Raw genomic sequence first — 13,896 nt, 5'->3', positions numbered from 1 at the left:
CTGGCCCCATCCCCGCCTCTTCGACCTGTTTGTTTCCTCTCCACCTATCCTCTCCTCTATCCATCTTCTATCTGCCTCCCACTCTCTCCCTATTTATTTCAGAATCCCCTTCCCCTCCCCCTTTTCTGATGAAGGGTCTAGGCCCGAAACGTCAGCCTCTCTGCTCCTATGATGCTGCTTGGCCTGCTGTATTCATCCAGCCCAGCACCTTGTTGTTTCGGATTCTCCAGCATCTGCAGTTCCTACTATCTCTTATCCAAATTGTATCCTTGCTGATATTTAATCACCTATACCACAAGCTTTTATTTTCCACAATAACGTATCATGGAGATCCTTGTCAAATGCCTTTTTGAAAATCCAAGTATATTATTTCTACAGAGCCTTATCCCTTTATCCATAAGATATAAGACCATAAAACGTAGGATCAAAAGTAGGACATTTGTCCCATTGAGTCTGTTCCACCATTTAATGAGATCATGGCCGATCCAATAATCCTCAGCTCCACTTTCCTGTCTTTTCCCCATAACATTTGATTCCCTAACTGCTTAAAAATCGGTTTCATCCTTGAAAACGCTTAATGATCTAGCCTCTACAGCCACCCGCAGTCCCAATGTATTCACCCAATGGACAGTGGGGGACTTACTGTACAGGACGCCATACAAAAAGCAAACACTTGCTCTTACCCAGTAGTGCGGGGAGGATGGTGTCTATAAAAGAACACTGCCTGACCAAAGGACCGAGAATCAAAGAAAGATAGGCTCACTAACAGTCACCTCCCTGCCTCTATTTCAGATTACCAGCATTTGAAGAATTACTTGCTTTCTGTTTACGAAACAGTACTAACACAATTACTCAAAGATGTCACGTACCTTTTTATGACTCTTTAGAACAGAGGGAGTCACAAAGGCTTTGTCACATAGATCACACTTATATTTCTTGTGCCCATCATGTACCACTTGAATATGAACATTTAAAGTATCCTTCCTCTTGAACGTGGCATCACAGTGATCACATTTGAAAGTTCGTTCACCTGGATGATAGCAAGAAAGATAACTTGTTATATTCCATGTTGACAAATAAACATATTTATCAGTCGATCCAGGAAAAGAGGAAGAGTTAGAATCATAAAGAAGAATAAAGAATCAGAAAACAAAATTTGTATTTATATAGCGATCAACATGCCATTGGGATACCACAAATACTTCTCAGCAAGTGGATTACTTCTGAAGTAGAAAAATTACATCGATTCACACAAAGTAAAGCTGCACACACAGCAAATGATATTCCTTTAAATGCTTCTAAACTATTCACCTCAAGTACTCCCTGTAGTAGGTAGTGAGTTCCATATCCTCACTATTCGCTTGGGAAAGAAGATTCTTCTGAATTCCTTCTGAGAGTTGTTGACAACTATCATTCACTGATGACCTCTATTTCTACACTGCTACACAAGCGGAAACAAATTTTGTGTCTATGCTGTTCAAATCTCTCAATTTTTAAAGACTTCTCCTAGGTCGTCCCTCAGTCTTCCCTTTTCAAAGGAAAAAAAGTACAGTTTGTTCATCCTCTTCTGATTAGTACCAATTTGCACTTACAAACATGCAAAATAGAAGCAGAATTGACAATTTGGGGGTTGGAGTATAAGAGTAGGGAAGTCTTACTCCAAATGTACAGGTGGTGCGACCACATCTGGAATACTGTGAACAGTTTTGGTCCCCTTAAGGAAGTGTATCATTTCATTGGAGGCAGTTCAGAAAAGGTTCACTAGGGTGATCCTTGGTATGGAGGGATTGTCTTATGAACAAAGGTTAAACAGGTTGAGATTCTACTCACTGGAGTTCAGAAGAATGAGAGGTGATCTCTTTGAAACATGTAGGACTCTTAAGGGGGTTGACAGGGTAAACACGGAGTGGATGCCACCCCTCATGGGAGAGTCTAGAACAACACGGCATAGTCTCAGAATAAAGGGGTGTCAATTTAAGACTAAATGAGGGGTAATTTCTTCTCTCAGAGGCTTATGAGTCTTTAAAACTCCTTGCCACAGAGAGTTGTTGGGACAGAGTCCTTTTGTATATTTAAGGCCGAGATGGATGGATTCTTGATCAATAGGGGAATCAAGGGTTACTGAGAAAATGCAGGAAAATGGACGTGAGGAATTTCAGACCACTCATGATCCTATTGAATGGTGGAATATGTTAGAGGGGTTGAACAACCTACTCCTGTTCCGATTTTTTTTATGGTCTTGTGTCTTTTGGCCCCTTGGGACTGTCTTTTCTTTCAATAAGAGTGTGGCTGATATATTTAGGTTTGAATTTCACATTCCCATACACCCCTGATAACTCTTGATTCCCCTGCTTGATGTGAGTCTATTCATCTCTGTCTTAAAAATATTCAATGCCCCTGGCCTCCTGAGGCAGAGAGTTCAAAATCTGCACAATTCTCTGAGAGAAATACGCTCTCTTCATCTCTGTCCTGAAAGGGCAACCACTAATTTTAAAACAGCATCCCCCGGTTCTTGACTTACCCACAAGAGGGGCAGAGGAACAGAAGTAGGCCATTCATCCCATTGAGCCTCCCTGTCATTCAACATGATCATGGCTGATCAAACACTTCATTGCCTTTTACCCACTCCATCCCTCTAGCCACCTAATTGGTAACCAGAAATCTACCAACCTCTACCTTAAGCAAACTGAAAGACTGAGCTTCCATGGCGCTCTGTGGTAGAGAATTCCAAAGGTCACAATGCTCTAAGTAAAGAGAATTTCTCCACATCTCAGACATCATTGCATCGCATTATTTTTAAATTGTGTCCCCCAGTTCTTGACTTCCCAACCAGTGGAAACATCTGGCCTACATTTGTTCTGTCAATCCCTTTAAATATTTTGTAAGTTTCAATGGGATCACCTCTCATTCTTCAAAACTCTGGAGAACATTGGACAAACTGAGCCTGAGCCTATCTCTCTTCAGATGACAGATCCACCATCCTAGGAACAAGTCTTTGTTGCATTGATCTATGGCAATAATACCATTCCTGATGTATACCCTGTCAAGACCATTCAGAATCTGAAACACTTCAATCAAGTCACCTTCATTTCAATCAAGTCACCCCTCACCATTCTAAATTCCAGCGGAGACAAGCCCAGCCTGTCTAACCTACCCTCCTTCTTCCAAGTATCAAACTAGTAAACCTCCTTTGAACTGCTTCCAATGCATTTACATTTTTGCTTCAATCAAGAGACCTGGTATCATCGTTGAATCTTTTCAGCACCTACTTCAGCACATCTATATCCTTTTTATAAGATTTAGACCAGAACTTTACACATACTCCAAATATATAGTCTACCTAAGGCTCAATTACAAGTTTAGCATAACCCCTTACTTTCAATTTTGTTCCTCTGTAAGTAAACTCCAATACTTGCCTTGTTTACTTTATTCCTTGAAAAAATAACCTACTTAATCTGACATACTAACCACATGAGTTACCTTGTTTGATCTATGGACCACCATATGCATTCACTCCTGTGTGGTCAGAGCCAGGTCTGCTGCAAAGGGAAATCTCAGCCCCAAACATCAGCCAAGCAGATTGTTAGTAGAAACTAGAAGCTGGCTGCATGCTCAAGCCTCCCAGCACATTTCCAATTGACTCGTGTGTGAAAGAGGTCTGTAGATTTTTGTAGTCATTTATGTCAAAAGTTTTCAAGCGAACATATTGAAGCTGTGGCACATGTAATTTTTAAAAGTCATTCTTGAAAAAGAACAAGACCAGCTATAGGTACTATGAAGGTAGTTGCTCACTGTTGTGTATCAGTAGATGTCTCTGCAGGGAGAAGGGGGTCCGAAACAAAGCCTTACACTCATCACACTGGAATGGTCTTTCTTCCGAGTGTGTCTGTCAATGAAAGAGTTTACATAAGTGAAGCAGTATCAGACGTAAACGGAAGAGAATTAATTATTTATCTTATTTTTATATAAAGCAAACAACAATTAGATTTAAACAAAATCATAAATTCTACATGAGCAAATACCCTCAGCATAACACAAAAACTAGAATTTGATTCCTTAAAATAGATAAAGAAACTTGCATATATATCACACTGTTAATGGAGAAAAATATCTTAAAGTCACTGCAAACTGAATAGGAGAAGGAGACAGGAAAAGAGATAGAGCAGAGAAGAAAGACATGACCAAATAATTCTATTTTGAGGAGGCTTTCTGAGATTCGGGTAAGGGGAGGCAAGAGAGTTAACAACATTAAGAACGTTAGGGCAATAGTTCAAGATTCCGAGATCACATAACAGAAGGCATACTTTCAGTAATGGAGCAGAGGGAAAGGGATGTATGGCAAACACATGAAATGGTGTTTCATCAATAGTTAATTGAGGTATGGTCATGGATGGGCAATGTTAACAGAGCTAGAAACAGGAAATTGTGGTGATAGATGACATAGGTTGAAAGGTCAGCTCAGGGTTGAACAAAACACTGATACTGCACATTGGTTTCCATCTAAGTAAATATTTTCATGACCATGGAACAGAAGCCCGAAATACTACAGACAATTTCACTTATAATTCCCAAATGTGCTTTTTAGAAGTGGGCTTATGCAGACAAAAATGGATGCAAATGTTAATAAGTGCTGCTGGGGAGATTGAGACACTCACAGAATGTCACACTTAAAGATGCAAAGGGAATTGCAAACAATAACCCTTCAAAGGGGGAAATAAGCAAGTCAAAACAAGCTGGACTGTGATCTCTTCTAACTACAAAAATAATGAACAGCTGACGAACCCCTGCTCAATAGCAAGATGCCCTGAGGATTATGTCTCAAAATGTAGACGTCTTTTGTGTTTACCCTTTGAAGAATATACAAGGATGGTTGATAAGAAGACAGTTTCAACTCCACTGGAGTGTATTTGTGGGACTGAACATTCTTCTATATACCAGCCCAAGTTCAAGAATTAGTGTGCTGCAAAAGTCACAGTTGGAAAACCATCCCATAGTCTTCCCTGTGCTGCAGATAAAGAGTCTCTCTGACACAGAGTTCTAGAGGTCATCTAGCTAGCCATACTATTAGAAAAGGAAGCAAGAAAATGAAAGGGCCCTCTCTCAACCTGAATGCTGGAACAACAATGATGAAAACTATAGAATCTCAAATAATCTGCAAAGTTAAGGTTAACAGAACTGACTATTCAATTACCACTATCAACACCACCAGTTATCTCCACTGCAATGGTCGTAACATTCAACTATCCTCTCTTTGAAAACAATTCAGACACTGATCTGTCCATCTGCCTTTTGTAACATTTGTTATTTTAGGCTCACCTCTCAATTTAAATTGTATTCATGTCTGTTGTTACTAATTTTTATTTTGTTTTGTAATTAATCCTTTTGTTCACTCAAAAAAGCCACAATATATTGCTTCCTTCTTAGTTGTAATTTGGTTTGGAGTTACTCTGAGGCAATCAACACAGGGAGAGCTGAATAAAAGAGAGGAGACAATCTACCTTTCTCCTCACAGGAGCTCAACAGTCCAGAGTGTCTCATTTGGAATGGTAAAGAATTGGGGGACCTTATCCAGGGTCTGATCTTAACAATATTCAACGCAGGTTCAGAAAAACAGATGAACAGATTCTTGCTGAATCTGAAATGGGTAGCTTCAATCTTTACAATGTTAAAATCGAGAAAGTTTTAATTTCAAATTTGCTTTAATTTTTTGTTAAAATTTTTTTTACACTGGTACCAGCCCTACATATTGTGCACAGTTATTGCTGCTATGCCAAAAAGAGACGGAAACATAAAACATGTAAGTACAGGCCAATTAGTTTAACATCAATTATCAGGAAAATGTTAGAATATTATAGATGATGTAACAGCAGAGCATTTAGAAATGCAAAATATGATCAAACAGAGATGTTAGAAGTCAGTGAGCTCTCCTCCAGGACATCTCTGCAGGAGTTCCTCAGAATAGTGCACTAGGCCCAATGATTTTCAGCTGCTTCGTCAGTGACCTTCCCTCCATCATAAGGTCAGAAGTGGAGTTGTGCGCCGATGATCGCACAATATTCAGCACCATTCGTGGCTCCTCAGATACTGAAGTAGCACATGTTCAAATGTATCACAACCTCGACAATATCCGGGTTTGGACTGACAAGTGGCAAGTTACATTTGCGCCACGCGACTGCCAGGCAACGGCAAGTACCATTACTGAACGCTCCAATATCAATATCCTTGTGGTTATCATTGACAGAAACTGAACTGAACTGTCCATTTAAACACTGTGGTTACAGGAGCAGATCAGAGGCTAGGAATCCTACAGCAAGTAACTCAACTCCTGACTCCCCAAATCAGTCCACCATCTACAGGGTATAAATCAGGAATGTGATGGAATACTCCTGGCCTGTCTGGATGAATGCAGCTCCAACAAGATTGAAGAAGCTTAACACTATCCAGGACAAAGTAGCCTGCTTGATTGGCACCACCACCACAAACATTTATTCCGTCCATCACCAAAGGTCAGTAGCAGCAGTACTGTCTGCAGAAATTCACCAAGGCGTCTTAGACAATACCTTTCAAACTCATGGCCACCACCATCTTTAAAGGTCAAGTGGTGGCACGGTGACTCAGTGGTTAGCACTGCTGCCTGACAGCGCCAGGGGACTCAGATAATGTCAGGCTCCTTCAGTCTTGTTGGAGCTGCATTCATCCAGACAGGCCAGGAGTATTCCATCACACTCCTGATTTATACCCTGTAGATGGTGGACTGGTTTGGGGAGTCAGGAGTTGAGTTACTTGGCTGTAGGATTCCTAGCCTCTGATCTGCTCTTGTAACCACAGTATCTGCATGGACAGTTCAGTTCAGTTTCTGTCAATGATAACCACAAGGATATTGATATTGGAGCATTCAGTAATGGTACTTGCCGTTGCCTGGCAGTCGTGTGGCGCAAATGTAAGTTGCCACTTGTCAGTCCAAACCTGGATATTGTCGAGGTTGTGATACATTTGAATATGGACTGCTTCGGTATCTGAGGAGCCATGAAGGGTACATTGTGCAATCATCGGCGCACAACTCCACTTCTGACCTTATGATGGAGGGAAGGTCACTGACGAAGCAGCTGAAAATCATTGGGCCTAGTGCACTATTCTGAGGAACTCCTGCAGAGGTGTCCTGGAGGAGAGCTCACTGACTTCTAGCATCTCCGTTTGATCATATTTTGCATTTCTAAATGCTCTGCTATTACATCATCTATAATACTCTACATTTTCCCAATAATTGATGTTAAGCTAACTGGCCTGTACTTCCATGTTTTACGTTTCTGTCTCTTTTTGAACAAGTTTTCTACATTGGCAGTTTTCCAATTGTCTGGGACTTTTCCAGAATCTAAGGATTTTGGAAGATTACGAGAAGTGCTATTTCCTTTAGTTTCAATGTACTCCAGATAGGAAATACTTAATTGATTGAATTTCCCAAAATCATTTTGGGTGCAATTCTTGAAAATGAATCAATATTGACCTTATTTTATTAATCAACCAACAAGTTGTCATGTTAATTTGAAACACAACAGATATACTTATTTTTACATGTTAACTAAATTCCCCTTAACCTTTCTTTCTATTTAAGCAGTTACATGATTCAACCCTTGCATTTCAATGTGTCCAGAAATGGTAAAAACAGTGAGAGCACCACAGTGTTGTTTAGCACAGCAGGATTAATAGGAACCGATGACCAATCAATCAATTCCACAAATTTTCATCTGAAATGTACGTGACTCTCTTCATGCAAATACAGGTGCACAATAAGAATCAATATCAGCAGGGCTTCGTTTTCTCTGGACTGGAATATTGATTTCCATCAGACCTAAATTTAGTGGTAGTGGCAGACTTTGCAATGAAGCAAACTCGGCATCAGGACTAAGTTTAACTACTCTTTCAAAAAGCCAACACAAGCATGGTGGGCCAAATCGTCTCCTGGTGTGTGCTGTAACTTTCTCTAAACCTATGTAATCCACAAAACGTGCCACGTCAGAAAGGTATATTGTTCAAGCAGATAATAGCGATCCATTTATAGTGTTGACATAAATGATGACCAGTCAACCCAGTGAATTACAGGAGGCAGATGTAACAAAAATAACTTATTAAAAGGAGCATGTAGCTGATACAAATCTGCAAATACAAATATATGATATAAATAGCAGCACATCGCCAGAACATGAGTCATCTGTCAAAGCCTTCAAAAGATTGCAACAAAGCAAATCCTTTTGTTTGGAGGAGGGGGCATTTGAACACAGAATAGGGGCTGTTACAATTGCCCAGACTGGGGCAAATGGAGACCCCTTACTCTAGGCAGAAAACAGGGGTGAGGAAAGGCAATTTAAGGCCATAAAGTGACTGTTAATTGACCAATTAAGGGACTCAATTGCTGGCAAGTCCAGAAAATCCTGAATCGGCCTTCCCACCTGCCACATCAACTCATGGCAAGAGGGGTGACAGTATCTTTCTAGGGCCAACTACACAACCATTTTCCCTTCTCACTACTTCTCTCACCACCCAAAGGGAGTGTAAAATTGTTCCTCCGTGCCTGTAGCAGAACAGGCACCTGACTGCCGAATGGTTGCTTGTGATCCAGACTGCAAAAATTCTTCAGGCAACAAATGCCTGTTAAAACAATGGCAACTGATCCTCCTGGCAATTAATAACATTTTCCTTTTTTAACTCCAGGGCCAGAGATGGTCCCATGCCTGGTTTTCCAAAATATAGGTCCAACTGGACCCATTGGGAAGCTCTGAGCATAAGTCCTGAGCAATATTCAACATAGAAGAATAGCTCAATTGTTCCTCAAAGCAATGTGAAATTTCCAGGATAAAGTATCAGCAAGAAAGAAAAATGTAATTGAAAGTAAATGGTACCATATCAAGCTAGGTTCTTTCCTCACGTATGTCGAAGGCCAAAATTGACCACAAACAGACATCTTGCCATCTGTGTCCAATTATCAAATTTCACCTTAATGCCACTTTGGAAATACTGCACAAAATGGCTTTGCTGACAAATGCAAGCTGGTTGCAAAAATAGGCAGTAATAAAATTATCACTAACACTTGATATGTGAGGAATTGAAAATTTTCTGCGCACTATTTAATCACAGGGTGGTATGTTCATATTAAATTTCTGTAATCCATTAAGAATCAGCCAGTTAATGAATATTAAATGAATGCACAAAGAATTGAAAGCAAACACATTACCTGAAGCACTTAAAACAGCTCATGAAAGAATTATCTCCAGATTTTTGCTGCGAAAAATAAATTATGTGCTCATGGCTTAATTTTGTGGAACTAATGTAAATTTTGAATTTAATAAATATTATTTATAGTGCTTTCCTTCTCTACTTCCATCTTGCCTAAAACAAGCTGCTCATTGGAAACAGTCAAGAATCAACTTCTCAAACATTAATACTACAAGCTCCTCATCCAACTTAAAGATGCTCCAGTTCGACGGCTAGTCAGTTTCACTTTTTCTACAACATCTGCAACGAAGAGAAGTCACAAGGAGCAAATAAAATTAACTAACAAAAATAGGATTAATTGAATTTAATTTACGGGAAGTTGTGGCATTGAAAACATTTAAATTGATAGTGCAATGGGAAGCTAGCTCCAACCTGCTGATTTCCAAATTTAATTGCAGGCTGTTAGGCCATGTACTAGCAACACCTTTATAGTTCAGGTTGGTTGTCGACTTTAAAATATGCACCTAAGTCATGAGACTTTACAGCTGATCAGTTACTGAATTGTGGGAAAGGCTTTGTTCCCAGTGCTTGTGCTGAGAGGTTACACAACCTTGGAGGTTTCTACATCTATTATCTCTTTGGAGCAGTGATCTGTCAGACCAGCAGGCCTACTGCCCATTTACTTTGGACCCTCAAATATGAAACAACATGACCAACAGAAATAATACTGCTGGCAAGAACAGGAACAGAAATAAGCTGTTCTCCACATGCCTGATGCTCCACACAAGACAAGGCACAAGTGGAGAGGTCCAGCTTGCAGTTGATTGTACCCACAATGCAGTGTGTTCACGCAAAGGAGAAATTTCCTGCAGGACAAGGTGCAGAACGCAGAGCCTCTGTGGACAGTTCTACGGAGAAGAAACTGAAATGTACCAAGGCCAATGCAGACCTTGTTAAATGCAAGTTAACATTACAAGTATGATACTGGATTAGTAATCTAGTGGCTTAGTTGATGCTTCTGCTGATTTTCATACACCACTCCCATTCAGATGATGAATCAGCCATCTTCTATGGTAAACATCACTAGGAACAAATTGAGAGAGTAAAATGATCTTCAAATGTACAAAGTCAGATCAAGAAGCTTCAATCCTGAAGAATGTACCTGCTGGTGTGGGAATGCTGCAGGTAGGGAACTCCAAACCTAGGGGTAAACCTGCTTTGTCTAGTCCCCAAGATTCTATTAATATAGATATGTTTCTACATGATTGTTGTGTCAGAGTGACCACCATACAGTTCTTGTGGAGATAGAGGCCCATTGTCACAAAGAAACTCCTCTCCACTCTAATACACTGAATAGATTTAGAACAAAGTTAGCATCTCAAAATTCATGGGGTCATCAGCAACAGCAGAACCATATCCTTCCACAATCTGTAACCTCATAACAGTTCTCATCCTACCACAACCATCAAAGCAGGGAATCCACTTGGATTCACTGGGCAGGGTAGAAGATCATGGCAGGTGCACAACTAGACATACCTAAAAAATGAGATGCCTACAAGACAGGACTACATCCATGCGAAACAATAGAAGCAGCATGCTACTAGTACAGTTAATCTATCCCATAACCAATAGGTAAGATCAAAACTCTGAAAATCCCATCATGAATGGTTGACATTTAAATGATTATGAGGAAGGTGCAGCTCCTCCAGAACCCCCTTCCTCCGTCATGGTGGAACCCAGTACATAAGCACGTTAAGTATATACAACCTGAATTACTAAGTGATCATTCATCTTGTGCTGCTCTGGAGGTCACCACCATCATAGATGCCAGTTTTCCATTAACTCAATTCATGCCATATCATGTTAGGAAATGACTGAGCACACTAGATACATGTCTATGGGCAGTGACAACATCCCCACAGTGGTGGTGAAGTGAGCCACTTTGTCAACTACTGCAGTCTATATAATGTAGAGCCACCCGCTGTTCCCTTGGGAAGGAATTCCAGGATTTTGATCTAATGGCAGTGAAGGAACGGTGATTATAGTCCTGAATCAGGATGCTGTGTTCCTTAAAGGTGTATTGCAGGTGGTGGAATTCCTATTATTCTGCTGCCGTTGCTCTTCTCAGTGGTTGTGGTCACGGGATTGGAAGATGTTGGTTCATTTGATTGGCACATTTGATGCTCCATGCAGGTCCACCTTGTTTCCATGGAGTAAGATATCACTGTAATATTAACAACTTATGCTTGAAATGGACTCTTACAATTGCTCTCCAACAGCACAGAGCACAGCAGGAAAGCCTGTGAGAGTGTCTTTTGCTGCTGGTCCACACGGGGCCTTTTGTTCCAAATCCCCTTTCCTTCCTGGATTAAACACTATGTACAGGTGAATAGTGCCTGGATTGTCATGAAGTCTCCAATGCGGACTATTCACTCCTGACCTTACCATCCCCATTTGCTTGTGACAAGTTGCCAGGTGAAAAAGCAACTATTTCACTGTTTGGTCCCATTAAGTGAGAGTATCTAAACTAATCCATAGTCTGCAAAAGTCATGTGATGGTACACCCTCACGGCGAGTGATCTTCTGGTAAGAATGTCACCATCCTGCCCAACTCCTGTGGAATTCTTTTGAAGGCCCTTTCGGAGATCAAAGACATGAATTAAAGCAGTCAAGAAAGCTTTCAGTGATCTTTAAGCACATGATCATAACATTTCCCTTGCTGCCTATATCACTTCAATGTGATCAAATATTGTGTCCCATGAGGATGTTTAATGTAGCTGGGAGGTCCTCACTTCCCCATCACCAACACCAATGCACATAGGGACTCAGCTGATGTCCAGTGCTATCATCTCTTTTGGCTAGAGGGTCGTTTCCAATTCTCTGTTTCTCCATAGTTGGATGGACAGCATTCATAGAATCATACAGTACTGAAGAGGTACGTTGGCCCACTAAGTCTATACCACCAAAAGCTACCTACCTACACATTGGTTGAGTGACCTGCTGAGCTTCTTCAGCATTTTGTTGTTATTTAAAATTTGCAGCATCTACAGTATTCTGCTTTTATATAATTAGGGACTGTTTTCTTTCTTTCTATCAATTGATCTATATTAAAGTGTGATATTCTATTTCTAAGACTTGGTGAATGATAGACTTTATGGTTGCAAGATGTACATTGATTTTAATAGTATTGCTTATTGGAAGTTGCATGATAAATAGCTTTAATCGTGTAAAATAAGGTGACATCCTTGCCTTAGTGATAATAATCATGTTTCAGAGTCAGGAGTTCCCCACTCCAAAGCAGAAACATAACGAAGGCTGACATTTTATTGCAGCATCGAGGGAATAACATATCGGTGGTTAGGCAGCCTTTGAATGAGATATTAATTGAGATTGGAGTTTGCAACCAAGGAATTATTTTTGAAGTAATAGGAAGTGAGTGATCTATGGTCAGGGAATATTTGAGGGGAATGGCAATATCTGGTTGGAACATACAGATGATTTATGTGGTGTGAGGACATAGTGAGAGAAACGACTGGAATCTGAGAGCAATGGGATGTTGTATGTGTACTTTGCCTTTAAAAGAGTTTAATTTTAAATATTCCAAGCGCTGCATACATACACAGTTGTGACTCTGCCTAGCTGTTGGTTTGCTTTTAGTTTGAAAGCTGCAATTGGTTGCTGATGTTGGCTTTGTAACGTATAATGCATTTTACATTTTTTAAATAAACTAACCCATGGAGTCAATTGATCCCTTTCAAGAGATGGTTAGTAGACCATTATTACCGACACGACATGGTCAACAGCAGTGGAAAACATGATACTGATGAAGCTTGTCATGCTTGAAAAGTCAGCAAGCATGTTATTTACAGGTGAAACATGTAAGCAGCAGTGTTAAATCTTCATAAAGGCCAAAAGATACTTTCTTATGCTGTAATGAGCAAAGTTATTAAAAATACAACGTGCTGGTAACTGAAAATTCCCAATTGAGAGGCCAGTTTAACTCATTTGAGAAAGGCAAATGATCAAGGTGTGTACTAAATCAACAAACAGCAAGCCAAGTCAAAGACAAATTGTTAAAACGGCCCCAGCTTATATTGGGACACAGCAGATATCTTAATGGAATTGAAAAAAAGTCTTAAAAATATTTTGAAACAATGTGGACCACATTAAAGGCCCAATTCCAACAGACAGAGTAAACTTCTGTGTTCAATGACTGACTTCATGCCATTTAGACAGAAGCCTACAAAATCCAGTTTGAGCACATGCAGAGAAAAGGGCTCATGATGTAATTTTTCAAAGTGGGGAGCTAGCAAACAGAATTGTGGAGTTGGTGATCACATTGCCCTCATATCTCCAATAAGACTATTCTTTTATGTTGGACCCCATTTTTTTGCACAAGTAAAGGAGTTGTATTGATGTGTTGTATGTTGAAAGAACTTTAAAACTGTAAAAGACATGGACACAACCTTCAGCCAGCAATTTTGTAAGCCAAATGGCCATGCATCAAGTCAGTTGGTGCTGTTATAATGAAGTCCTTTGAAGACTTCAGAGATAGTAGGAACTGCAGATGCTGGAGAATCTGAGATAACAAGGTGTAGAGCTGGATGAACACAGCAGGCCAAGCAGCATCAGAGGAGCAGGAAGGCTGACGTTTCGGGCCTAGACCCTTCTTCAGAAATGTTCTTC

The 13,896-nt window shown here is 40.2% G+C and overlaps 1 protein-coding gene across 4 annotated transcripts in view; it reads right to left on the bottom strand.

Annotated features, from left to right (window-relative positions):
* prdm5 (PR domain containing 5) overlaps window positions 1-13,896 on the bottom strand; it is a 303,364-nt gene that overhangs the window by 138,187 nt on the left and 151,281 nt on the right. For all 4 annotated transcript variants that reach the window (XM_048600193.1, XM_048600197.1, XM_048600207.1 and 1 more), the window contains 2 exons: window positions 3,793-3,886; window positions 870-1,030 (listed from right to left, as the gene is read on the bottom strand). In XM_048600193.1, the coding sequence (XP_048456150.1) occupies window positions 870-1,030; window positions 3,793-3,886 (255 nt within the window). The remainder of the gene's footprint in view (window positions 1-869; window positions 1,031-3,792; window positions 3,887-13,896) is intronic.

This window comes from Rhincodon typus, chromosome 1, assembly GCF_021869965.1.
Source record: "Rhincodon typus isolate 14 chromosome 1, sRhiTyp1.1, whole genome shotgun sequence".
NCBI lineage: Eukaryota > Metazoa > Chordata > Chondrichthyes > Orectolobiformes > Rhincodontidae > Rhincodon > Rhincodon typus.
This window is presented reverse-complemented; position numbering and strand designations above follow the sequence as displayed.